We start from the raw sequence: 26,775 nt of genomic DNA, 5'->3' as shown, positions 1-26,775 counted from the left end.
TACATGAGACGAGCGTTACCCACAGTGAATGATGGTTTAGGGTAACATGATTCACTGCAAAGTTGAATAATTATAACATAACAACACCTTCTCTAGATAAAATCTGTTTGAAAAGAAAATTGTTCTCAATACTGTCAGCCTGTAATTGACAGCATAAAATACATTCAAACAACATACAAACATTTTCCGAGGCATGGAGTGCCAAGTCTTGTGTACCAATCGACTCATTCCAACAAATTGGGTCAATGTCTGTATTCGAGAAGGAATCTTTCACAGGTGCCGCCTGCCTGATTCTTACTGTACTTACTGTTTGTAGTATTTAAGCCTACCGACCAAACCTAAACCTCTTGTTTCTCGCCATCCTCATCCCTCGGGGGCCACCATTTCGATATTACTTCAGGTGGGATTGTGCTATTGTTATGTTCTTGTTTTTTCCATTGCTACTTTTTCTTGCCTGTGGTCAAATATTCGCAGTATAACTGACCTGTTCAGATCTGCTGCAAATACCGTCACCTGTTGAGACGCTAACCGATCCATAATGACTTGCATCTCTTTACAACCACCTTCGTAGAGATTCTTCCTGGTGCTGAGAGTTTCTCGGCGGCGGTATTTCTCCCCATACCGATGCCCATTTTCGTGAGCTGTAAGCCACTCCTATAGAGAAATCATCGGCGGTGAAATTTTTCCAGACTATCCCGATTTTCTCCGATACTGGCTTGCTGATCGACCTTTGCTGTGTATCTTGACTACTCACAACTGTTGCTAATGTCGAAACATGTTGAAACGTGAATCGATCCGGAGATGCCGACTAACTTGAATTACATTCCTTTCATCCACCTTGGCAAGGTTCTGCCAAGGTTTTTTCAATGATTTGTTTCTAGAGTGATTGATCTCAAATGACATGTTAAGTGTTATTACGGCTCGCAGTATATTTTTTTTCTGACCAGGAAGTTAAGAAATTTTTAAAAGTAATTCAAAAAGCTCATGGGGGGATTAAATTCCCAAAACATCCCCCTTGCGCACAGACCTGCTATGATTTCATATATGTATTTACAAAATCTTCAATATATTTATTTGAGTCAGGCGAAGGGATATTCAGCCGAATGATAAAAAATGTCAATTATAGTACTCACCCAACCAAAATTATAATCATCAAGAGCTCCTACGTATCGCCGCAGTAGTATTAGAATAGTTTGTCATGCAGCAAGCAATGCTGGGCGTTGATTTTGCGTCGTTGATCCCATGATTAATGCCTTTTATAAAATGTAACACGTTCACCGGCGCCGCTTGAAAAACTTTTCTACGACCCCTTTTTACATAAGTCCAGGGATTTGCGTTTTTTACATCCAATACCATTCAATGTTTGGTGGGAATGAAATCGAATAGTTCCTTTTGACTTCGTAGTGTTCAACTTATGTAATTAATTGAGCCCAAACTTATTTTGTTCAGTGTGTGACTTTGAAAACAAAGTTTAAATAATGAATCCGTCGCAAGGGTGGAATGGTCAAACGATATTATTTAAACCGTATTATTTATATATTATTCATACTTTAATGGTGGCTCAGTTACAAGACATTCGAAAATCTGACTGCTGTGTTCATTTTTCTAAGTATATGTAAAAATCTAACACAACTCAGCTAAGGAGTATCCAATATCACATGTTTTTAAGTACTGGTAAAAAGCAATGTGAAAATAGTTAAACAGAACAAAGGTAAGCGTTATCACAAAACGTCTGTTTTGAAAGCGTTTACGTTGTGCGCGATATATCCACAGACAATAAACTGATTGATCTGATTTTAACAGTAGTTTTTTCGTATATTTATTATTCTTGAATGAAATTGCGGTAATTCTCGGAACCAACCGTTAAGTGTTATGTTTAAAAATACACAATTTTTCTGAACATCAAAATCATACTTTCACCTGTACTATGGTAACAAACATCTCCAGAAATAAATCAATCGATGAGTTTATTAATTTTAAGGTATCGTGTACATCGCAAAAACTAATGAACAAAATCGTTTTGAGGCTCCATCAATTTGAATTAATTTCATACAATTTTTCTTCTACAGCTATATGAAAATTTGTTCTAATCGATACTCTTTAGATGATTCGTATTAGACTTGAGCTATATACTGTAAAAATGCTGAACACTGTGTTTCCCCAAGTAAGAAAGTATATATGTAGACCATAGTTATATAGATAGCAGACGCTGCTTTAACCAACGGCTTCAAATGGGTAGGGTGATAATGAAAACATGGCGAAAATAGGCTCATTACTTAACCTTCAGGTTGATGATGATGATGTGTCGTTGATACTCATCGTACTGAGATTTAAAATTGATTCGTAACCATTAAATAAATACTCAAGCTGCATCATCCTTCATCAGCATCTTCTAGAGATATTCCTACAAAATACCGTTACAACTATTAAGACGTTTGTATGTATAGCTGTAAAAACTGCGACCAGACCATCTTCTTCCAGAATAACGGTGAAAAACGAACATTCGATAGGTAAAAGCAGCCACAAGCATTTACCGCTGCTACATTTACTAATGACGAATCTGTTGAAGCATAGTGGAAACTGTTATGAGTTTTCCATCCGCTTTCTTTCGCCCGTTCCGTTCGATATTCGACTACATTCATTGTAGGTATGCATTTGCATGTTCGTTGCATGGTACCGTAATGGTTCGTCAACGGATACACTAGTGCGAGCCTGAAACGGATACAGATATGGCGTTACGGTCGGAAGGACAAACTAAACCGTTCTACCAGTAAAACTCGAAATAGCTGACAGAATCGTTTAAGTGTAATTTGAATGGCTCATAGGAAGTGAAACATTGTAAATGAAATATCACGCCTGGGATTAATGCAAAGAATCAACATTTTATTGCTTCTTTAAATGATGCTTTAACCATAGTAACAGTCTGTGTAAAATAGGTTAATACAAAAGTTACTTCACTAGTCCAAACTCGGCTTCCAGCTAATCACGGATTTAGACACTACTAAAAAAATAGCACCAGACGGATTATCCGAACACTTACAAAACCACACAAACACTGACAAAGCTGAGTGATCTATGACGCACTGAGCGGGAAAAATCGATGCTCCTTTCCAGTTACCGATTGGAAGAGTTGCACTGATTCCGGCGGGAATTATTATTTCAATTTCCGCTTTACGTTGCTACTATTACAGTTAACGTTATTACATCAATTTGTACTCGTTTGGAGCGGTAGAAGTACTAGCAATAGTTCAGGCTGAAGCGTATCTGGTCCCTTTTGGGTTGAGATGTGCTTCTCCATAGCTAGCATCATGATGCTGTTGCTGTCGGTGTTGGGACGGACGGTGGGTGCTCACCTGCCCACTAGTTCATCAGGGTACTACAGGCTAGCAAAAATTGAAGGAAGCAAAACGCATTGAGGTGATTCAATTCTCTTTTTTATGCTTATTGCATTATGAGGATGGTTTTATAGGTTCAATGAAACTGTTTGCGTGTTTTACCGTAATTTTCAAATTATCTGCTATCTACTACTGAAGCGGAAAGGGAAATTCTATAGAGATGGTGTTCGTCAACATTCTATCATTTTATAGTTCTTAGCTGGTACTGTATTGATCAATTAATAAAGAGCAATTGCCGCTGTATATTCAATCATCTCGATACGCATAATCATTGCAGCATGAGAAGAATTACGATTCATGCAGTTGAAGTGACTTTTGTTATTTGATATTTGTATCATACGCCTTGTGCGTCCATCGCGGTCAGAAGTTAAAAATGTACTGACAATCCCACCCCAGGATTTGTATTATAACAAAAATTTCCCGTTTTGAACCTAAACCGAGAGAATTCATTAGGCTGGACGTTGGTAACTGATGGTTTGAGCATGGAGTGATCAAGTTCGAATACGGCGCAAAACTCTAGCAGAACTGTTTCGTTGCGATGAGACGGTAAAAATAGGTGTAAAGGTTTGCCTGTACATAGATATCGTTCTCGGTCGATGCTAGGACTGCCACAATGTTCATTTGAATCTTAAAACAGAATTGAACATATTTTTTTGCGTTTTGTATTGTATTCAACGAGAGAAGCAAATCGAAATGGTGAGTTAAAAGAGTTAAAAACTGGGACGTCGTCATAGCCCAGGAATAGCGTAAGGGTTTGTGCATTAGACCGGAGTCGCAAGGGTTAGTTCGAATCCTGGCTCTAGGGTGATTTTTGTCTCTTAATGGCTTTCGTTTAACTCTGTTTTCTCCGTTGGATACCATCAAAAAGTTTTGAATTAGCGATTGAAAATAAAAGTTTTATTTTCAGTCGCTCAAATAAGGTATTGGCATTTACATAAAAAATTATTTGTGCTTTGACTTGTTTTTTCGGTTTACGGATTACGGTTCTCTACTGTTTGAACGAAAATGACGGCACTTTGTTGTGGATTTCTATAGCATAGTGTACTTAACATGGCTGGACAACTATATATTTTTCTCGATTGCTTTGCGAATTTCTCGTGACCGTTGTCTTTTGTGAATGAAAGTAGACTGTGAAATGATAATAGAAAATAAAATATTCTTCATATCTAGATTGCCTACATGAGCGAAATAGCGTCATTACAATTGCAGAGGTGAAATTTTTTTAAGTCAACGAATATTTTTCACCTCTGTTCATCGTCATGTATCCGCAAAAAATCGTATTAGCATTCTTCTCCGATTAACTATCTAATTTTACGACAGGGTTTGACTTTCTTTCTCAAAATACCGCAGAAGGGCGAGGGTAGGGATAGGCACTAGCATACATTCGCGACCATTATTTTGTTTGTGACTTCTGAGATGACTTATCTGGGGAAGAATTTTATCTGCAGATACCATCGAAACAGAATTGAGAAATCTTATTAAAATACTTTGGAATGGAAATAGTTTTATTCATGATTTGGGCATTAACAGAAGAAGCATTCATGCGGACAAAATAAGCAACGTCGGAAATTGCTTGTCTGTTATCGCGGTCAGCTTCAAACATCGTTGAGTACATTTGGACATTGTGTACACATCCATCCAATATTACAATGTTTGTTAGAGAACTTCAGGAATGGATAATTCAGTGCATTCCGCATAATAATGAACAACAATGATGTTCTCTCTTGGCGTTATCAAGGACTCATCTACATTTATCTTTTCAATTTTCTGCCGCTGATTAATATTTAGATGTGTTTATCCGTGCAGAAATGCTCGTATGTTTAGGCGATGAGTTTAGGAATGATTTGTTGATTTTCGTCAGTTATTCAAACGAATTGTAGTACAAAAGATCGCAACTTCGCTTTAAACAGGATTGGCGTGTAGATGTGGTGTGGTCAGTGATGCCAAACATTATTTTATAATTTATAATGCAATATTTAAATCCAAAGCTTCCAAACATTCACTTAAGACACTTAAGACAGTTTAGCTCAATAAATCATGTTTGTGACTCAAAACTCAAACACTCCAATCAAATTGAAAATTAATGGAAAATCATTGACCATAAATAATATGACATGATTTTTTCCACCTAGCTCAAACAAATCTGTTGCACATTTAGCATATCTGGAGCCGGAAAATATAATATGGCGCTGGTTTCAGGAGGAAATATTAGTGCCAATTGATGAAACAGAAGGCAAAAATTCCACAAAGAGACTAAAACAGTCCCAACGCTTATCTTTAAAAAGGCACAACAACATCTAAGACCAGTCCTTAACAGACTTCAGCCCGGGGTGCATTCAACAGCATTATCTTACTTATGTTGCTACAAAGTCAGCTGAATATACTTCGCGGATGATTTAATTTGTTCCCATGATAACAGCGTACAGTTTAATCACAGTGGGGGTAAAACCCGTGCTTGTTGAACTCCACAAGTTTAAATTAGATTTCGGAATAATATTAGACCAAAGACTGAATGGCTTCAAATTAGCTGTAATCAACTATGTTAATGGACAAAAGGGTGAAAAGCATCAGCTAACACCAGTCTGTTGAATTGCTGATTTACATCGGCCGTTAGCTACAAAACGTGACAAAATGAGTACAGATGTGATTGCGGCTAACCGCGAAAATATATATTGCTGTGACATCTTGTTTCATGGTGTTGGTTCATAGTTCGTATTGTTGCTGTACATATTCATTGAAATTGAAAGTCTCTTTGGCATACGCTTCGGTAAACAACCATGGGCCTCCGTCAAACTGGCAAATAGAGCAATAAGGAAGCAGTATAAATCCAATGCATATGCAATTACTGGCATGCGGAAAAATACAATTTACCAAAGGCGGTTTGTGAATTATTTAATATTGAAACGGAAACGATGCGAACAGGAAATAAAAAATTACGTTCGAATGTTTACATGAATTTGATTCGACAGTCTTTGATTGGATTACTACATTTTACATCAAAGAGCCTTTTATTTCTTTGGCAGAGGGTGAAAATGCGAAAGGCTTTCGCTCCTTACTTTAAACACATTGATTTCGGTTTCTTCGTATTTCAAATCCGATACCTGCATTATCCTTCTAAGCGATTCGACACCTGATTATGTGTTAGTTGATGGAACTGTATATGTCTAAGAAAGTGCTTCTCGTGTACATAACGAAGTAGCGCTTAAGCTTGTAACTTTTTTATTTTTCCAGCTATCGTGAGTGATTATAATAACTTGTTGATTGGTTGGCCAGTCACGAACATTGGGTCGCGTGACAATTAACGGACTACTATTACGTTAGGTTTCTACCTACATGACGATTCTGGTTATTGACCAATGTTAGTTGGTTTGAATTCAGCATGAATCAACAATGCGAACAAAAAAAATATTGTTATAAAATTACCTTATTTTTGCCCTTTTCAATTAGTATAATAAATCCCATTTTAAAGGATTTCGATTCATCTATTTATTGCATCAAGAAAAAAAACTAAATTATGCCTATTTTTTCGTACTTGTCGGTGGTAGCACTTTAACGCACCTAAACTTAATCTACAGCGCTGCTAATTTTATTCTTGACATGTTTGATTAGTTTTGAAGGGATCTCATTCGGAGCGTTCATGGTCTATTTTTTAACGTGAACTCATATAGTCATATTTATCATCAGTGCATGATTAAAAATTAAAAAGAACAGCATAAACAACTATTATGCCTGTGTGGTGCAATGAAATAATGTCTAAAGACTTATTTCGATTACACTTCTCCACTTCAGATGCTGGACTTGTGCAAAATTTAGACTTTGAATATATTCACTTACAAGAAAAAGACAACAACTAAAGCATTCCCTCCAAAATAGCGGTAACCATTCGCACACGGAAACAATTCAAAATCTTGAATCTAAGATAGTTATTTATATTGGATGTATGAGAATGTTTCATTAAAATTGGGGACTATGAGCTGTAGCCAGATTTTCAACCATCGCATACATACCTAGTTGATATATTGTGATGAAATGTGAAAATACTAACGGATTTTTATCCGTGTATATATGCTGCTGAATCCATGAAATTTAATATTTCACTAAATCGGATATACGTGCTTGTGCCTTACTTCGGTTCAATGTAATTATATAGGTATCGATGGTTTGTCATTCTGTGGTTGGATGTTATTATACAATTATTTTAGCAATGAAATATGTTTTATACTGATTATTCTGAGCTATCACGTCAGCATAACTAGATAGGCTCAACATGTGTATAATGATTCTATTAATATCGAGTGGTTGTTTATGATTGTGTAGTGCAGTGAAAGAGGGAGCTTTACGTTGAATTATTTTCGCTTCTTATGGGCACCCAATTCAATTTTCTCGACACTTTGTATCCGGATCGTATTTCCATGTAATGTTTACCAAATCGTTAAACCACAAAGCAGCAAAATCTATCGAAGCGCGTGTCGAGTGTGCTCGTGACGAAGGCGCTCATCAAAATCGAATTTGATTCTCATCATGATTTTACTACTTTCTCGCCGTCGCTTTTTTAGTACCGCCAATGTATCCCAGTAATCGTGGTACGGAGGATATGCGCTCAAGAGCTATTTTCGTGTGGTGGCTCTGGCCCGAAATTGATTTCAGCTTTACGTGCTTGTATATTGCAGTCCAATTTAAATCGATTTTAGATTCCATATGTACAGAGCACATAAAGATGGAAGGTGTTGTTGCTCTTTTGCAGGTGACAAAATTGATCCGCAGTCACACAGGGATGAAATTTGGAGGTATATCTGAATGTGTAATATGTTCTAATCAATTATTCTTACCTCGAGATATTTATGTATTGGACCTAAGTTTTTCACTAGTCAAGGGAAAGATAATAGTTTTGAGAAGAAACCTTAACTGCAAGCTTGTGTGGTCAATATTTTCATTGTGAGTGGTTTTGTAATACCCGTTGTCCTAGCCCTATAAGACAAAAATGACAAATATGGCTCAATAATGCAAACCTCGATGGGAATCTGTCTGCATGGAAAGAGTCCGCTCAAATTGTTCACATCTGCTTAGACTGTGCTTACTGTTTTGTTGCGCGTAACGTTCTGTGAAACTACTAGCAATCAGTTGGTGTGATTTACATATCACTGATTATTTATGATGACAGATTTTTTATATTTTGTTTTCATTAGCTCTTTACTATTTCTATGAAATTGTAAAGTTAATTTTTTTATTGTGTTCTGATTACATCCTAGCTATAAGAAATTCATTCCATGACAGGAAGTAATTGTAAGTTCGTTATCACGTCATACAATGAATCCAGGATTAATCCTATTCGTTAGGGGAATGTTCTTTTGGGCAAACTACTCACCTTATTTATTGGTAAAATACCGTAAACCGGGGTGGCATTGACCATTTTTAGAAATAAGCATTTCTAGACGCCACACATTGTTCCCAAGTTTAATATTTTTTAATTATGTACTTATGTATGAAGAAAAAGATTGCATGTCCGTTTTCGTATTCAGGGGTGGCTTTGAGAACCCCTATGTTTACCCACATTCGGTTTTTGGTACCAATGTATTTATTCATATATTTGTTTAAGCTAATTTTGAAATAATGCTTATTGTTAAATAGATGTCAACCTAAATTGTGCAAAGTGGTTCAATATACTGTAAAATTCGAGCCACCAAAATTGTAAAATTCAAATCTAATTAGAATACAAGTATCTGAAAATAATCTTATCTGCTAAATTAGTTTAATTTTTGTGTTTTATCAATTAACAAACAGTATCCTTCGTTTTAACACGTTGGAGTATTGAATATAAAAAATATTGCAAATTTAAATTTGAATTTTTTTTTTGAAACAGTTACGAAGTAGTCTCACAAAATATTGTTTTTAAAATTGGCAAGCTCGTAAAAATAAATTTGGGACATCCGATTCTAAAGAAAAATAAAATCTCGCTTGGATTTTATTACTTTTACTAAAGTGTAAGATTTATTTGTTGTGTACAAAATCAACGCTTTAGGGACCTTTATAAAAATAAGGATAAGAAAAATTTCGGTTTATTGTAATTTTTGTGCTTAAAAATCGAACAATATATTCAAAAAGCATAACAAATCTGCATTTTATCAGTGTAGCGTAAAACTCATTTCAAATACAATGATTCGGTAGACTAATTTGGTTACATAAGCAATCTACGAAAAAAGTTTCGAGTGATCAATGTCACCACGATAATCAAAGTCACCCCGGTATACGGTACATCTATATTTTGGCTATAACCAAATTGAAATAGGCAGTAACATTGGAAGATGAAATCAAGCGGGTTCTGATTCAATTTGTGACTTGTAGGGAAATCACATTAATGAGGTAGTGACATGTTTCTCCAGAGTTTAATATGATCAGCGTGGAGAATGAAGGCCCGAAACAATCACAATCTGGAGAAAGTTCAGCGTGGAAGGCAAGAACCGAAAAATAAAATGGTTTCAGTTTGCTTTTTTCATAGAAGTTGTATGGGACGGCGATTTGCTCTGGGGTGCTATCTCCAACATAAATGCAAATAATAGCGGTAAATATTTACTGATTGCGAAGATATTTGAAATCAGTTTGTTTAAAAATGCGGCGGGCGTGTGAGAATTGAACTTTGTCTGAAATCGAAGAATGATTGGAGTTTTCTTTCCTTGAAAAATCGATCGATAGTTTTATATAGACCACCCGGAGGCTTAAATAGGACATCAATCTTTCCTAAATTTCTGGCAGAAAACTGGCATCTGTCAGGTTCAAGTGAAGATTGAGATCCTCGTAGTGCGACGATGTCATTTTGAAAGCACTACCGAAAGAAGAAAACGTGACACTGGAGACAGTTAGCAAATGCCGCCAAGCTGATATCCTAAGGAGCGAAAAACATAATTCCTTCCATATCTTATTTGTCCTCAAACAACGAAGCTTTGGGGGAGAATGAGCGACAAAAATAACCGTCGTCTCCACCTACTTTCGACAGATCAGAAAATTTGTCTTCTATAAAGCAGTAATTGACAATAAACGAACGGAATAAACTCGTATTCTGAAGACCAGCTTCTTTACGCGACGTCTTTTAAAAAAGACAAAAGAAGTGTGTGTTTGATTTGATTATTACAATATATAACGATTTCATGAGCAGAAAAAATAATGTTATCTATTAAAATATTGAGAGCTCCCTGGACTGGACTTAGATCATTTATCGCATGCGGGAGAACAGATGACGATGATTAGATATGGTGCTTTAGGGGTGTCGCAGCTGTTTTGGTGGCTGTGTGGGTGGTAGCATACTTAGAGGTGTGGGCAGCTATACAAATGAGTAAACGATTTGACGGAAAATCGACATTATAACCGAACAAGGGATGGAATACGACACAGACATCCTTCCTTGCCAACAGAAGTATGACACCAACCGCATCGTTTTGGTCACAAGTTGGGGGAAGAAAATGAACCTACAATAATTTAACGATTGCCATGCTCTGCTTGTACAACATCGTGTCGCTGAGGGGAAATATTACCATTTTCTTTTGCTTCCGTTTCACCACGAGACACTCCCGAAATAACCGCTTGCAGATCATTTTTATGAGTGTTCTCATATCAAGCAAAGTGTCAAAACAGTTTTTCTAATGACGTAAATCTGTTACAGGTCGTTAAGATGGCCTAAGTTGAATTGCTCGTAAACATAAGGTGCCGTAACGACATAGGTTGACGGGATTTAAGTTAGCATCTAAGTCATTCCCGGAGGTGTTTTGCAGGACGAGAAGAGAACAGCTCAGTTTGTGATACTCAACGTGACACTGAGTAGACTTTACGTTTCTATTACTGGCGTATGAGTTGTATACGGTAGAATGCACCAAAAGGTCGTACCTGTAATATCTTTAGTTTTTCTATCAAAAGAAGAATTCGTGATGTTATGTGGTGTATTCTATTTGTCTCAACTGATGTCATGAACTGGTCAGGTTAGGAATAATATTGACAGTTTTTATGTCCAAATTAACAAGCTAATGTAATCGAATAAAGCTGATTTTTATTTTTATTTATTCCTCATTTTATAATTTTTGGAATATTTTTTGTTTGTTTTTTTTGGTGAACAAAGTCAAGCATAGCTTGTCAATTTGCAGCACCATTATCATTACTTTTGTTAAATCGATACTATGACCACTGCATTCAAAGCAACGTTGAATAAATCATTCTCATAAATTTCTCATTGCTCATCTACAGATAGGACTCGTGCAGGTGTATGTTTAAAACCACAAGTAGGGATATGGTTGGTATTTAAGGTTTATAGTAGATGGAATTTTGCTGGTTTCATGAGTACTCACACGCACTACAAACGGACGGAGTCGAGCTTGTCAGTGGTTGCTTGTACTATGTCATGGCAACTAGGCCCCACAGATAGGAAGAACGCAATATGACAAGATTAAATAACCTCTATAATACACTACCCGGGTCATGCATTGGCAGTGCGTGTAGATTTCGTTGTATATCACTTATGTATTGCTTAGGATATAATACGGACAACTGGAAAGAGACACATAAGATTGTCTATCCGGTGAATGACCACTGTCAGCACTTAATTCGAATTGATGAAATATTGAATGAATGAATAAGTTAGTAAGACGACTTCAATGATTATCCCACGCAAAAATTGTCTTAGAATAAATCCTTTCACTGTGATACTAATTGTCAGAAATTGTTTACTCTTCTTCCCTCCTGTGTTACAAAATGTCACAATATTTCATATTTCTTTTTCCTCTGAATGTATGACACAGTTTATGAATGGATGCCCTAATTGGAAAATCGCAATAAAAGCCTACTATATGACAAGAGGCAACGTCACCGGAATGCTCCCAATACAATTACTTTATATTGTTTTTATTTTTGATCCAATAGAAACTTGCCAGGTAATATTGACTTAGTGATGCTAACGACTTATTTAATTCCAACTGGTATAAAAAATGTTCTTGCCATGAAAATAAAGTGAATGCAACATCTTGTCTATTAAGAGAGATAATGAAAGTAGTTGCTAACCTTCTGACCTTTCTACGCAATTTTGAAGTTTAAACTTGTATAATTTGACCATATTAAACTCTTAAACTAGGTTTCATTGTACAATTATCATTATTAAGCTCACGTTAGATTTTCTTTTCTTTTGTAGGGCACTCAACAGAAAATATCAGTGTACAGTACATGTAAATGCAGTTCTCACAAATAACGACTTTATCATCTACACCTCTACGATTATGACGAGCGTCAAGACTCGGTGTAGTGTTTTCCCCTCCGTCTATGGTAGTGTTTCGGATTTCATTTGAGTTGAAAACATCCGGCAAACTATCAACTTTCTGCGTTCATTTTTCTGTCTCACATTTTCCTGTTTCGTTTTCCGGTCTTTTGAAATCTGCCTAGCTAGGAAGCGTCTACATGAGTACTATTTTCAATGAGCTACAGAACCATATATGGATGAGAGTGGTGTGGGGTGAACCATTTCCACTTGAATTCATCATTTAAAAGCCAATATTTAAATTTCCAAACTAAGAATGATGGCATATCAAGTTGTCGGATGTCTACCGGCATTTTCATACTCCTAGCTCGATGCGACTAGTCGTTTTAAGCAAAGCACACTAATTTAAGAATCGAGCGAGATAACAGTATTTCTCGGGTAAGGGTGAGTCTAGGAATGCTTTTGAGGTAAAAGTATGTCAACTTTCATAGACTCATTACGCTTGTGAACGACAGGAAGACTGGCAGATTGAGCTTGAACGGTAGTTGTGTGGTTGTGAGTAGAGTACTTGAACTCAAATGGTTTTAAAATGACTTTTTCACTCCATTTATAGGGAAATAAAAAATGTATAGAGGCAACAACATCAGAAAAAGCTACAGGTCGTTCCCATTTCATAGAAAGAGAGAGAGAGGATGGGGGGATAATGAAAACAGAATGAATGCTGAATAGGCTTAGCATTTTTGCGTCGTTCGAGACAAGATCCTTCTTTCCGGATTTTTTTTGGTAGGTGGTTTAAAGTGTTCATAAATGTTTCCTAGTGCTGGGATATTATTCATAATGAAGAACGTTGAGGGTGATATAAATAATAATTGGGTACATAGCACCAATAGAAGTGACTTCACCATAAGATGTTCACCTATTTGTTTGTTAAAATTAGTCACACTTTTATTATAAAAATTGGTTTAGAATCCCGCTTTTCGTCAAAGGTAAGGTATATATAGTGATAAGATTCATTCTTTTTCTCAAATATTGCTCAGATTCATGTTAGTGAATTGATTGTTGCACTTTATCCATATAAAAGAATATCTTGGGTTTCAACGTGAAAAAAAAAACAATTTTTTGCGAATATTTTAGAAATTTGGGTGAGGCTAATTGATCAAAATTTTTGTGCATTATAATGTATTATTTCAGTAACATGCTAACTAATTTTTTGATGCCGCCAATAAATTTTGTAGCTCTTACTTTTGCAAACAACTTTCCTGGAGACACCAAGCATCAATCATAAATACTTTAAAAGTTATAGCAGTTTTGGAAGACATTCGGGTTAGAGAATTTTTTTTGAAAAATTTCAAATGTCGACAATTGACAACAAAGACAAACTATCTGATTAAAATCAGGAGATATTTAACATTCGTCGCTAGCAGCTGGACACAACTATATTACATTTCATGGAAAATTTAAAATATTGTGAAATAATTCACGTGAAATGTGCTTAATTGCATGAAATTGAAAATTAATAGGGATATCTTCTACTTTTTTTTCTTTTTTTAACGACTAAGAGTTAGTCCATTTATCTTTTTTTTAGGTTGCAACGATATTCAATTAGCAAGGTGCTGTAAGGTGTGAAATATATTTCTTATTAAGAGCCATGAAGCAAGAAAGTTTAGAAATACGTGGTATAGGGTCATATGAGTAAGCTTAGAGTTTCCCGACGGTTTAACCGTTTGTCTCCTACAGTAGCATTTTATCAAACAAAAATCAACAGCACGGGAAGCTTCAACACTAAGCATTTTTGAGACGTTGAACTATTTTAATCTCGAGAAAATATTCCAAAATGCAAAATAAAAATTCACTCTTGCTTTTATTTCATCGAGAATTTTTAAGATAAAGTCTCTGTTGAAATTTAGTTGAAATTTAGTTTTGTTAGTATAGATAGAAGTAAACATAAATTACAATTGTTGCTCATTTTGAATGGTGATGCATTGAAAATGCGGGACATTTTCTGTAAGGCCTGAGCAGGTTATTAGATCCGAGATTGTACCGCTTAATCCGAAAAATCTGAATACTATAATATGAAAGGATTTCAAAGTGAATAGGTGGCGAATGACCCTAAGGTTAAAACCTCTATAATCGAAATAAAAAAGGTAAATTTAACCCGAAAATTCTTAGTAAATATAATAATAATTCTTTTAGTCTTGAAATATTTTTGAAACCATAAATCTCCTCTCTTGGGACACACCGAGCGGGGTAAATAGGACACACCACAAAGCTTTCTGATTGATATGAAAACATTTAGTAGCTGAAGTAATTGCTTGCTTGCTTTTAAAGTTCTAATATATCGGATGAATCGAAATAAATGTCAACGTTTGTTTTGCTCGTGACTGCAATTTGAGGCTGAATTTTATGATTCGCTTACTCGGCTTGACTGTGAACCGAGTAACTGGAATCGGGATTTTCCTTTTCGAATGGGTTCCTTTTCATCCGATAGAAGCGAAAAGACGTATACAACAGCTTTCCTTGCGGTAGTTTTTATGGGCCCATCGCTTATAGGGGTGAAAGATAATTCTGCCTTAGACGCTTGCCAGATACTGTAGACGGTCACACAAAAAAAATCTTAACTTGTTACCGTTTATGTGCTTTCTGAAATGCAAACAGGTTGACGGTGTCGCTTAGAGTTGTCATCCGGAACGGTTGTTTTTGGGGAATCATTTGAAATATGGCTAATACTACAGTAACTAAATATAAGCTGATTTTAAATTAATATAGAATTCGAGATTGCAGAGATGTAATTTGTAAGCTTTTGGACATATTAACTCAATTCAAACTATTTAAAATTGACTTCCTCATTTGCAGCTGAGTGAAAGTTTGATATTTATCGAAAAAATCGTGTGTTGAAAACTTCAATTTGGAATTAGGCCAGTAGATGCAATTTTTTGAAGTGCATACCTGTATGGGATATAATATGCATTTATTTACCGTTCTCTTGATGCATGTATGAAATTCAACGTTGGGCGTTTCTGGTAGTTAAATCGTGGGAATGATGAATATATTTCGACTTGCTTGAGGCAATGGTGCTCTATGGAAAATCTGGTTTTGTTGGTGTGTAAGGGGAATTACCTTAAGCGCCTGAACGGTATCATCTTCGTACTTCCAACATTCACTAACTTCATTCTTCCATTCGGGATGGCCCAAATTGTTGGACGGTCGACAGGGCACTCATTTTTGTGACCGTGCTGGGCTAGCGGTGGTACAAGTAAATGCTTTTAAAATCAAGACTCATGTACAGTGTACACATGCCGCGCCTTTGTTTCCGCTTATTTTCAGAGCATGTGGGTCGCTGTTACCTGTAGGGTCGATGAACCATTTGTTGCACTACTAAAGAAAACTTATTATATCAATCGATTTGCGTTAAAGCTTATTTTTATATAAAACAGCCTAATTTGGTGTAGGAACGCATATCCCAGTTGATGCTGTTGCTAATTTTAGTTCCTACAGTTAACTGAATCTTCTCTTTAAATTAGTTTTATTGTATGTGCAAAAGAGCTCACATAATTCGAGTATAATCGAATATTTCGCGATAACTTGACTAAAAATAAGCGAATATCCCAAACTATTGATACTACTGCATATACTGGAGCACCCACCCTACTTGTTTGTACGCCTGAGAAATGGTCAAGCTACACATTGTTTCGTTGTCTAAAGTGAAACGACAAACTGACAAATAAATTTTTCACGTTTTGCTCGGTGTGTATAGGTAGATTCTAAACTTGACGATTTGACCAGCGTAACCGATAATCTCGTATAGTTTACAGTAATTATTTACAGTTTAAATTATTTAGTTTGTTCGTAGCATATATTTGGATACCAGTTTGATTGTAATACTATAATTAAAATGGATTGTTCCTAATAATATCTGTATTTATTTGAATTTGCACTAGAACAATAAAAACTCATTGCAAATTTCGTCGTCATGGTTTCACTTCCAGTCAACGTATTTACGTTAACGTCCGACCATGAGTGATTTTAGCTGTACGGTAATACACTAATTTCGCGGCGCTTCATCAAGAAAACACAACAAATATTACTTTTTGCTAGAGGAACGCATTTCCCATGTCATCCATACAGGTGTTGGACATTTCGGCCAATTTATTCTTTTCTGTTGCACCAAAATCGAGCTTACTTCTTTCAACAAATAACAGTTACAGTGTTCATCATTACCTACGCGAAACATATATACTATTTTTTACTTGTCAATTTTCAAGATTTTTTCACGTTATTGTTCTCTAAAGCAAAAACTAATCATCCATCATCACTTTCATACTGCATACTTGAGGTCATATAAATAGAAAACACTGACATTCGACTCATGATTATTTATTATTTCCGTCTCGTACTTTCACTTGCTCTTTCTCCTCAAATATCATCTGGGATTGTTCATCATCACAGCAACATAAATATATATATATATATATATATATATATATATATATATATATATATATATATATATATATATATATATATATATATATATATATATATATATATATATATATATATATATATATATATATATATATATATATATATATATATATATATATATATATATATATATATATATATATATATATATATATATATATATATTTAATAAATGTTGATTAAAATCGAATGAAACTGATCCATAGTAACAAAAGCGGGTAGAAGCTACCAACCGTTCGTCGTATTTACTATAAAATCAGTTTGAGCTATTAGTATCTACTCTAAATTTTCCACTCCGTCGGGATGAAAAAACAGTCTGCTCATCAAATATGCCTCTCTGTTGCACCTTCGTCTAAGTTACGCATTTGCGTCGATATGAATGGCATCTCTGCGAGCAGCAATCCTGATGACGAGAGCACTGAAATCAACACGACAAGAATGAATTAGTATTTGGAATTGATACTATTGATCTCTCCTGATTACATAATTTGAACACTAATGTTTTTTTCTGTTTCACCGAGTTGTGTTTTGCGGATGTACCGTTTTTACCGATATTGGAAATTTATTTTATTTTATCGTTATGCTTCTATGTCCTGTGTCAAATGCAACCCGCGGCAAAAGGAAAAGAAACTTCCTGTAATTAATCACTACTGTATCTCAATACGTAATTATATTTAGACATGCAAACAATCGGATTCCATCCCGACACTCGTTCTACCCAAAAACTCCCACTGAGGAATATCAATCAACAAAATACTCACCGAAGCACCAACAACCGCGCACTGTCTTGCGGTTCCATCCCGAGCTTGGAGCACGTTGCTTCGATTTATCGTACCACTCGCATTGGAATCATCATCGGCCCTCTGGGAAGTACCACCAAAGCGCGTTATCAGGTCATCTAAACTATTGACCTGAACATACGGTCCGTTCGAAATCGATGGCCGTGTAAGCTCCGACTCTGGAACTCCCAGCTTAATTTCCGTCTGGCAGAATGACTTGTAGCAGGCCCCTGAGCAGCATTCGCGGTTATGGAAGCACTGATAAGCGCCAACCGGATATAAATCGTGAGTTGCAAGAAAGTAAATGAAGAACAAATAGAAACACGTTTTACAAGCCGTTAATCAAATGTAGAGGGGAAATGTAATCGATCGCTTTTTTGCCAGTCAGATGAAAACGAAACCGTTCTTAGAAATTGGTATCCTTATCTAGTTTATCGAAAACTAATTAAATTTTGTTGATTTCTGAAAAAGCAATATTAATTTATAGTTGATCTAAAACAGATACCATCTACCATATGTATCCATGTTATTGTGTATAGGGAGCGGGCATAGTGTAGTTGGTAAATCGATTGCGTTGTACGCAGCTCACCTGGGTTCAATTCCCAACCCCGCACATAGGGTTACAACTTTTCCTAAAGAGATTTTTCTAGCCCGTAAAGAGACCTTGAAACCTCTATAAAAATGTCATGTTTATATCACTTACGTATAATCCATTGGAAGTGCACTGCCTTTCGCTACCGCCAAAGCGATTGGTCGTATCGATAGCACTGTTACTGACGGATGGTAGCTGCACCGGGATTCCCAACTGCGTGTTCTGCTGTGTGGCTAGGTCGTAGGTTTGCACACATTTGTATGAGAAGCTCAGACAACTTTTCGAGCAACATTCAGATGAAGTAAGACACTGTAGATTAACCGGAGCAGCGTTAGTTCAGGATAGGGACGGAGGGCATGAAGAATTGTATAGGATGAGAGCAGAAAAAATAAATAATATTAAGCTTCAATCGTTTGTTGGTAAAAGTGTGATCTATAGATGTGTATTTAAAGCTACAAGTCGTGGTGTATGTAAAGGTTAATTGCTGAATAATTACATATTCGCCAACTGCTGCGCATTTTTGTGGTTTCTGTGTAGAAGCATCAGTGTTGCCGTCGAAGCGATTGATGAGACCTACTGAAACTGGGGCACTCGATGGCGACGAAGGTCGAACCGGTTCGGTTCGTCCTACAACATCTAGCTGCGGGTTGGTGACACATTTATACGAGAAACTTAGACAAGCTCCAAAGCAGCATTCAGCTGAGTTAAGGCACTGGTGAGAGATAGAATATAGGATAAAGTATCCGATTCTTCTCGGGCTTCATCTTGGGGATGTTACTGATTGATTCGACACTCAAATAAATAAGAGTATTATGTATCACATTTTCATTAGGCTTGGCTCTTGAGACCCATATATAGCATAAGAAGTTTTCTGTAAACCACTGAAGAAGTCATCTAGATTTGAACATCAAAAAATTTGGTATTCCTAATGAATTTTATCCGGCACTAACTATAACGTTCAAATTTCTTTGATATAGTTATCAATGGCACAGATTTGAAAATCCAAAGAATATTAAGTTTCATGTGAAATGTTTCCTTATTGAAAGTAAAGTTGTTTATCCGAATTCAGCTTTAAAATTTTAGTCATTGCATATATACTCATATATCAATAATCAATCATTATCTGGTGATGCGTCTTTACGGTACAACATAAGAAGTTTGTTCTACATGTAGGTGGGAATTGGGTTTTCAATAGCTTTTTTGTTTCTATACAACCGACGAACTTCTTATATAGCAATAGTACTGAACACTGATACTCACGTATTCTCCTAGAGCCGCGCATTTCTTCGGAGGTGGTGTAATATTGTTTACCGGTGCCGTACTTTGACCTTCTCCTACGCGATTTCCCAAATCAACTGTGCTGCTAACTCCCTGACTTGGAGCGGTAGTTTGGACTGGAGGTTGTGACTGCGAGCTTGTTCCAGGAACAGGGACACATTTGTACGAAAAACTCAAACAGCTTCCCGAGCAGCATTCGGCGTGGGTTTGGCACTGCACAGTCAATATGTAAACAGAAAGACGAAAAAAGAAACAAACAGTCCGTCTATCATATTTGTTTGAACTATGGACCTCACTCAGACAGCTAAGGGTTATCAGTTCGTCAGAAAATACACAATATCGCGGCGTGCTTTATAAAGTACTTGAAACCAGAACATTGAACATTCAAAACATATTTGTCTTACGATATGGAACTTCAAACATTTTTTCAACCAAATATCGTTTACGATATGGAATTTCAAACATTTTTTCAACAAAATATCGTGCACACGTGCATAAAATGCGCACTATAGCAATTAAAACTATTTGGGCAATTGTTATATTATTCAGCTATTTTACAAATCACAGCGACACAACTAAAAGAAACGGAACCAGAATAAAATGGAACGTAGCTAAATGCGATTTACACATTGAACCATAAAAAATTGAGGGGCGTAACCTTCGTAATGATCTACATTAATTCTATGCCACGACTTTGTGTTCTGATGCTTAACTGAAAACTGGCTTTTCCAGTTTATCTCGGCACAATTCTATCACGTGAAAAGTTTAGTGAAAAATTCGGCACAAAACTTACATATTCACCATTTCTGGCGCAAGTTTTTTGCGTAATGCTTGCACCACCATCATCTGAACCACCAAAACGATTTGAGGTATCAACGGTAACTGGAACGAATGTTGTTCCAATATTTGGGCCTGGTGGTACTGGGACACATTTGTATGAGAAACTCAGACAACTTCCTGAGCAACATTCACTGTGCGTCAAGCACTGAAATGGAGAATGTTCGATTATTCAATAAAAACTACGCAAAACATTTTGGATAATTACGTATTCTCCGTTCGCAGCACACTGTCGATTGCTCTGAGCCTTAATAGGGCCAATTGTTACCGCTACCAAAAGTAGAAAAATCAACTGCTTCATTTCGCGAAACAATTTGCCTCACTTTGATCCACAAAACTGCAGTTTAATGAAAACCGACTGAAAATTGCGTCTGGTGCTTCCGATCGTCGGTTTGAGACTGCAGCGCAGGGCGCCCGAGAGAAGCTTAACCTGCCTCGAAACTGCTCACAGCCATAAGCAAGTTGGTCGAAACTTCGAAACGGAATCGCCATTAACCGTCATCGATGACGTCGTACACCATACCGGTGAATTAATCTGTACGGGTTTTCCGTGTTTTGTTTTTGTTTTTATTTTCCATTCCATTCTTTCTGCACTGTTTACTCTTCTATCTTTGTCAATAATTGATGTTGGGTTTAGAAGTGGTAGATGTAAAACGAATGTTTTATTCAGTTTTTATTTGTTCGATTGCCTTGGTAAAGTAAACATACATTGATTAATGTAAGAAATCTTAAATTTAAGCATCGAATTGTTATAAATTTTTTTGATCTTAATTGTCTTCAATTGAGTTGCGGTGTCAAATAAAAACATCGTAGGATTCAAGTCGAATCTAAAGATATCATGGATTTTGGAATGTTAATTTTATAATTGACTGCAATCGGGCGTATAAGATGCTAAGAAGAAGTTACTTAAATATCTCAAAGCAATGAATCAGCACTCAGCTCGTTTTCCCTTCACCTTGATGATTATTGAATGCATTCGCCCCGATATTCATTAAACATCACGATCATGGCTATTCGGATGCGGTGTGAGGGCTTGGTAATGACGAAGTCGTGACACTATGCAAATGATTCAGCTAGTGTTTATTTGAATTTGGTGGGTACATATCTATTTCATGCCCCACCACAACCGTCTGTTGTTACAGTACCACTTTTGATACAAGCAGTTCAACGGGTTTCCCCACGCAAGTTATGTGTAAATTGCTGTGCCTATAACTCTCGATATTATGTTTACACAAGGCTTTCTGTAAATTTGTTCCGACTTTCTAAGAATGAACCGGTTAGCGTGTGGCTGAATTAGCGCATATAGTGGTTGGTTCTTCCTTCCCTGCCAACAACTGTAGCAAACAGATCAATTATTATTTTCTATCTTTGATCTGCATAGTACGAGACGGTACACTAGGATCCTTCTTGTGTATACCGGCTCCTCCACTTCAAAGTCCGCGGTAGTGTATAACTATCAGATACTAGCTAACGGATATTAATCGGCGCTGAGTGAATGTATTTTACGAGTAATTAGTTTGAGCAAAGATTTATCCACTTGATTAGTGTTGGGTTTACGGATCACAAAGTGGTGTCTAACCAATCAGTCTATTTGCTTGTAACATGTACCTCTACTCTTCGTTTACTGATTACTTGAATGCGGCTTCATATGTGTTTTTTTGCTTGGTGCATATCGTTGCTACACAATGAGCCTATAGTAGTAGTTATAAATATTTCACTGGATTGACAAGTGCTTCTGGTTATGTACCGAAATCATTTACGAAGTCATCGACAAAATAAAAAGAAATGTGTATAGGAAACTACGAAATATGAAAACAGAAACGTCCATGACACTCTTGTAAAAAAGGGTTAACACTCATAATTGACAGTAATGCTAATGCCCAAGCTCAGATATAGCGAGGCTGAAGAATTGAAGAAAAGTCTAAATATCACGAATCTGTATATAACTTGATGGAGGCCCACATTTGCACGATCTGCTAGGAGATTTTTGATCTAACATACTGCTCCCGTCAATTAGCTTAAGGGATTACACCACTGTAGAGCACGAAAAAATAGCCAAAATTTTTCTTGGCGCAATAAAGAGGTGAATCGAGATCTTGTTAAATGGGATTTATAACATAAGTATTGAATCACACAAAATAATTTGTTCGAGCAATTTCATCGCAAGATGTCGGCGGATGTGCAGCATTTCTACCCTTGCGCGTTTTTTGGAAGGGGCTCACGGCCGGAAACCTATCACCCGTAATTTTTGACCTAGAGCCAAAAACTAAAGTTTTTCTGATTTCTTTTATCAATCGAAAGCGACATGCGTAGGATTTTTTTTTTTGATATTATGATTTTACGCGAAATGGCGCACTTTTGAGTGAAAAAACGCCGAAAATGTCATAAAAATCGACACAAAATTGTTAATTAAAAAAAATTAAGCAATTATAAAATAAAATTCAACGTACGTCGCTGGAGAAATAAATTTTGAATATGCTGTAAAAATTTCAAAGCGATCAAAAATGAAAAATGTTCGAGTCACATTTCCGGCCAGCTCGAAAAAAGTGGTTTTGAGAAAAAACACGGTTAAAGTTTTCAGTACACACGGGATATACATAAGACGCGTTGCGGCAGATTTGAAAATTTGAACATTTATGTACTGTTTTCGTTTTCCATGTTTTTGCATGTAATTTTTAACATCCTAAAGAACATTTTAGACTAATAAAAAGAAAATAGTTTTTTTTTAAATTCTACAGTGGTGTAACCTCTTAAGCCTAATGAGCTCAAACCTCTATCATCTTATCACAAATACAGGGTTGCTTTTTAAATCGGTTCCATTGGTTTGATCCGTCGAAATTCAATTGCAATTCGCTGGGAAAAATTCAAAGTCAAGTATATGTGAAAATACTCTCTTCTGGGATAAAATAAATGTACTAATTTATTAATAATATTCTTAAATTTCAGAACTTTTTTTTATTTCGATTATAGAGATTTTTACCTTAATGTCAGTTTCCTCTTCGGGTTAGAAAAATCTCTAACCCAATGGTCGGGGCTGGGATTCGAACCGAGGTGAGCTGCGTATAAGACAATCGATTTACCAACTACGCTATGCACGCCCCCTTAAATTTCAGAACTATGCAGTGGAAATTCAAGTGCGGTATAGTTTTGGAACTATCAAGGAAACAGAAGTCCGTTGGAGACATACCGAAGTTGCTCGGTATGAATCGAAAATTGCTAGATGGAAGTGGAGCATCTAGACGTCCAGGATCGAGAAGGCCTCGTTCTGTAAGGGGAAAAGGCATTGATTAAAGCTGTGGCCACCATATGATGTCACAATCCGGTCAGATCCATAAACCAAATAGCCGAGGACTACAATTTGTCTCGTTAGACGATGCAAACCGTGGTGAAAAATACCCTGGATTAAGGGGTCTGGTGTAGTGGGCAATAAATCGACTTCTTTTTTATCCGCTTAATTGTTAGTATTGAACCTCTAGAATAGTCTCCGCAATCTCGATGGCCACGCTGAACTACTTTTGTTTTAAACAGTCATGCAATGGGTTATTTTCTACAGCGTTTTTCCGTGATGCAATTTGATGTGGGACATCCTTAAATAGCGCTTTTCTCGAAAGCCGCGTTTTTCGAATTGGCGAACACGATAACTCAAAAACTAATCAACGAATTGACTTGATTTTTTTATGAGAATGCACAATGTGTATAGCCTATCGATGAACCACAGAAAGAAAATAAATTTTCTCCTTATTATTTTGGAGAAAAGTGAGCGTATTTTACAGTAAAATATGAGATGTTTCGGTTTTAATAAAGCATAATAATAATGTGTTGGTTTTATGGGTATTTTCCAATAATTCAAATTTCAAGAGACATGAATTAGGGATACCACAAATTAACTCATGGTTGCAGGTTACAAGGAAGCTCGTTCGCTTCGGGTTGCGTATACATAAATAATTTATTACTATGTATTTCAGTTTCAAAACAACTATAATTTCTAGTTTATGCAAGATTTGCTGACAAAAACAAGTATGGATAATATCTGGGATTATTACATTTAACTTTAGCATCAATAGTTATAGGTAATGTTAGTAGAACTTAAGTTATTATAATTTGTCTCATTTGATTTCTCTGTAATATTGTTGCCGGCGAAAATTTCAGTTAGAAGCAAAAATGAAATTTTGATATATAATCGATGTCTTGAAATATTATTCAAAACTGGTAAAACCTGTAACTAATCGAATAAAAAACTAACTATTCTATGACAATTGTATTTAATATCTGAAGCTGAGCAGCTTCTAGCAATGCTAGAGTAGCACCTATTTTGATCAAAACAGGTTTTTCGAGTTTTTTCATCCCAACAGCATTAAGGAAAAATTGTTTTTAAATCCTATATGCTCTAAGCAAAATTAGAGCTTGAAAGAGTTAACAATCAGATTAGAGAACAATATCTTGATTTGGTTTGTAAACCAACTGGCAGGGAAAAAAGCTCAACATATTTTTTACTGGAACAGTTTGACTGAAAACAATAGAGCATTTTCTGGATTATTCTGACTGTTTGTTTGTTAAGTACTTATTTGCACAACGAGTTCATATCGCGTAAACACGAGCTTTCGCTTTCACAATACTGAAGAGACAAAATCGTTTGTAAATCACATCGCTCTCAAGCAAAAGTTTGAAAACCACTGATCTAGAAGCTCGCCTTTGTGGTGTGCGCAGCCATTACAGACCCCAGAGTTATTTTTAGAAAGTTTCGTTTTGTTGGATGTCCAGATCGTGACGACTGAATCGATCGAGCGGATAATTGATCTACATCAGTCTCCAGAAAAAAGTAGTTTATGATATTTTTTTCGTAAACTGCAAAAACAATTAAAAATTGCGCGAAGCACCAAGGAAACAAATGTACATTAAAATGTTTATACAAAAATGGCCCCATCACACTGGCAGATGGATTATCAATTACCCCTTTGCAATGCTTTATACTCTGGGTTATTCCAGACTAAAATTGTGCATATCAGGAAAAAAAAACTTGTTGCACTATCTTTGCGTTCAGATCACAACCTGGTTCAGGGGGTTTTCTCAAATATCCAAACCGAACTCATCTCCTTGAACCGGTTTTTTCGAAATCGTGACCCATCACAACTACCAAGCAACTGATCTTTAAGCTCGAAATAAATCTCATTTTCAACTAACAGCACAACGTCAATATCTTGGTGCTAGTTTGTATAGTGTATATTATCACTATGACTGTAGGGAAACTCTTCCCAGATGGGTTGATTATGAATATATTGATTCAAGTTAAGACACTGCAGATAGAATGAATAAATTATCCTCCGTCTACATCCAAAGCAAAGTTACTCGTTTTATTCCTAAAGTATTGGATACGGGACAAGGTTTTGTTTTATATTTGACATTGTTTGACAGCTTGGCATATAAATTACTCTTACATTCATTGAGGATTTTTCGGAAAAGCACACAAATTAAAATAGCTCGTATCTACGCTGTTCGGGAAAATCGATACGAAACAGATTACCGTCGTAGGAATGACGAAAAAGTAATACGACAAGCGAAACGAACAACATGTTTAATATTTCTGCTTCCAGAAAGAAGAACAAATCCGGTTTGGGCAATCTATTCCATCCAAATAGAAACCATTTCTCGCTGGATATAATTTGAATCACTTGGGAAACCTATTCACATTGGGAAAAATGCGGATTAACTCGTATTATTCTCTTTGTAGCTTTATTGGTTAAGCAGAAGAACGCCCATGCAAATCAAATAACGCACATCGGCGATGAAGAGATTTCCTTGAAGGTGTGCCATATGGGATCTAATAGGGAATATTGTCGATTCATTGGATCACGTTGAGACTAGACGCGATTATCATTTTCATTTAGGTAGGATGTCTGGTCCGGCGGTACGAGTTTCGCTCGAGTGGGTAGTACGTTGCTTTGTGGGTGGAAAGGGTAGGGATTGATGATAGATAAGTTTAGCGAGTGGGTAATACTACTCACAGCCCATTTCCACATTACTCTCAATTCCACCTGTGGCTTTATTCAACGCAATCGTGTAGGGTTGAACCTGGACGTTTGTTGTACTTCGTTGCAAAAATTTATCATATTTATAGGCACATTACCCTATATAGATTTCTGTATTATTAAGCAGTATTTCATACGCAATGAATTTCTACGG

At 36.2% G+C, this 26,775-nt stretch overlaps 2 protein-coding genes across 5 annotated transcripts in view; one reads left to right on the top strand and one right to left on the bottom strand.

Annotated features, from left to right (window-relative positions):
- The window catches only part of LOC131676529 (dopamine receptor 2), a 66,049-nt gene that overhangs the window by 1,434 nt on the left and 37,840 nt on the right, over positions 1-26,775 (top strand). The gene's annotated exons all lie outside the window — the stretch shown is intronic.
- LOC131676530 (uncharacterized) lies at positions 17,267-21,007 on the bottom strand. Of its 2 annotated transcripts, XM_058955611.1 has the most exons (7): positions 20,804-21,006; positions 20,552-20,743; positions 19,741-19,971; positions 18,977-19,192; positions 18,592-18,789; positions 17,871-18,146; positions 17,267-17,527 (listed from the first exon to the last, which is right to left on the bottom strand). In XM_058955611.1, the coding sequence occupies exons 1-7, from the start codon at positions 20,894-20,896 to the stop codon at positions 17,462-17,464; spliced, it is 1,272 nt and encodes a 423-aa protein (XP_058811594.1). In that variant the 5' UTR covers positions 20,897-21,006; the 3' UTR covers positions 17,267-17,461. The 2 variants fall into 2 exon arrangements, with proteins under 2 accessions (XP_058811594.1, XP_058811596.1); XM_058955613.1 differs by lacking the exon at positions 18,977-19,192 and having other exon boundaries at positions 20,804-21,007.

The sequence above is a fragment of the Topomyia yanbarensis genome, chromosome 1 (genome assembly GCF_030247195.1).
Source record: "Topomyia yanbarensis strain Yona2022 chromosome 1, ASM3024719v1, whole genome shotgun sequence".
NCBI lineage: Eukaryota > Metazoa > Arthropoda > Insecta > Diptera > Culicidae > Topomyia > Topomyia yanbarensis.
This window is presented reverse-complemented; position numbering and strand designations above follow the sequence as displayed.

What these genes read in the sequence shown, in the direction of transcription:
- LOC131676530 (XM_058955611.1), bottom strand. Translation starts at nt 20,896, where the DNA reads ATGAAGCAGTTGATTTTTCTACTTTTGGTAGCGGTAACAATTGGCCCT. An exon ending in GCGCGGCTCTAGGAGAATAC is followed by an intron (nt 19,193 to 19,740) that starts GTGAGTATCAGT and finishes ATCTCTCACCAG; the next exon opens with TGCCTTAACTCAGCTGAATG. An exon ending in GCGCAGCAGTTGGCGAATAT is followed by an intron (nt 18,790 to 18,976) that starts GTAATTATTCAG and finishes GTTAATCTACAG; the next exon opens with TGTCTTACTTCATCTGAATG.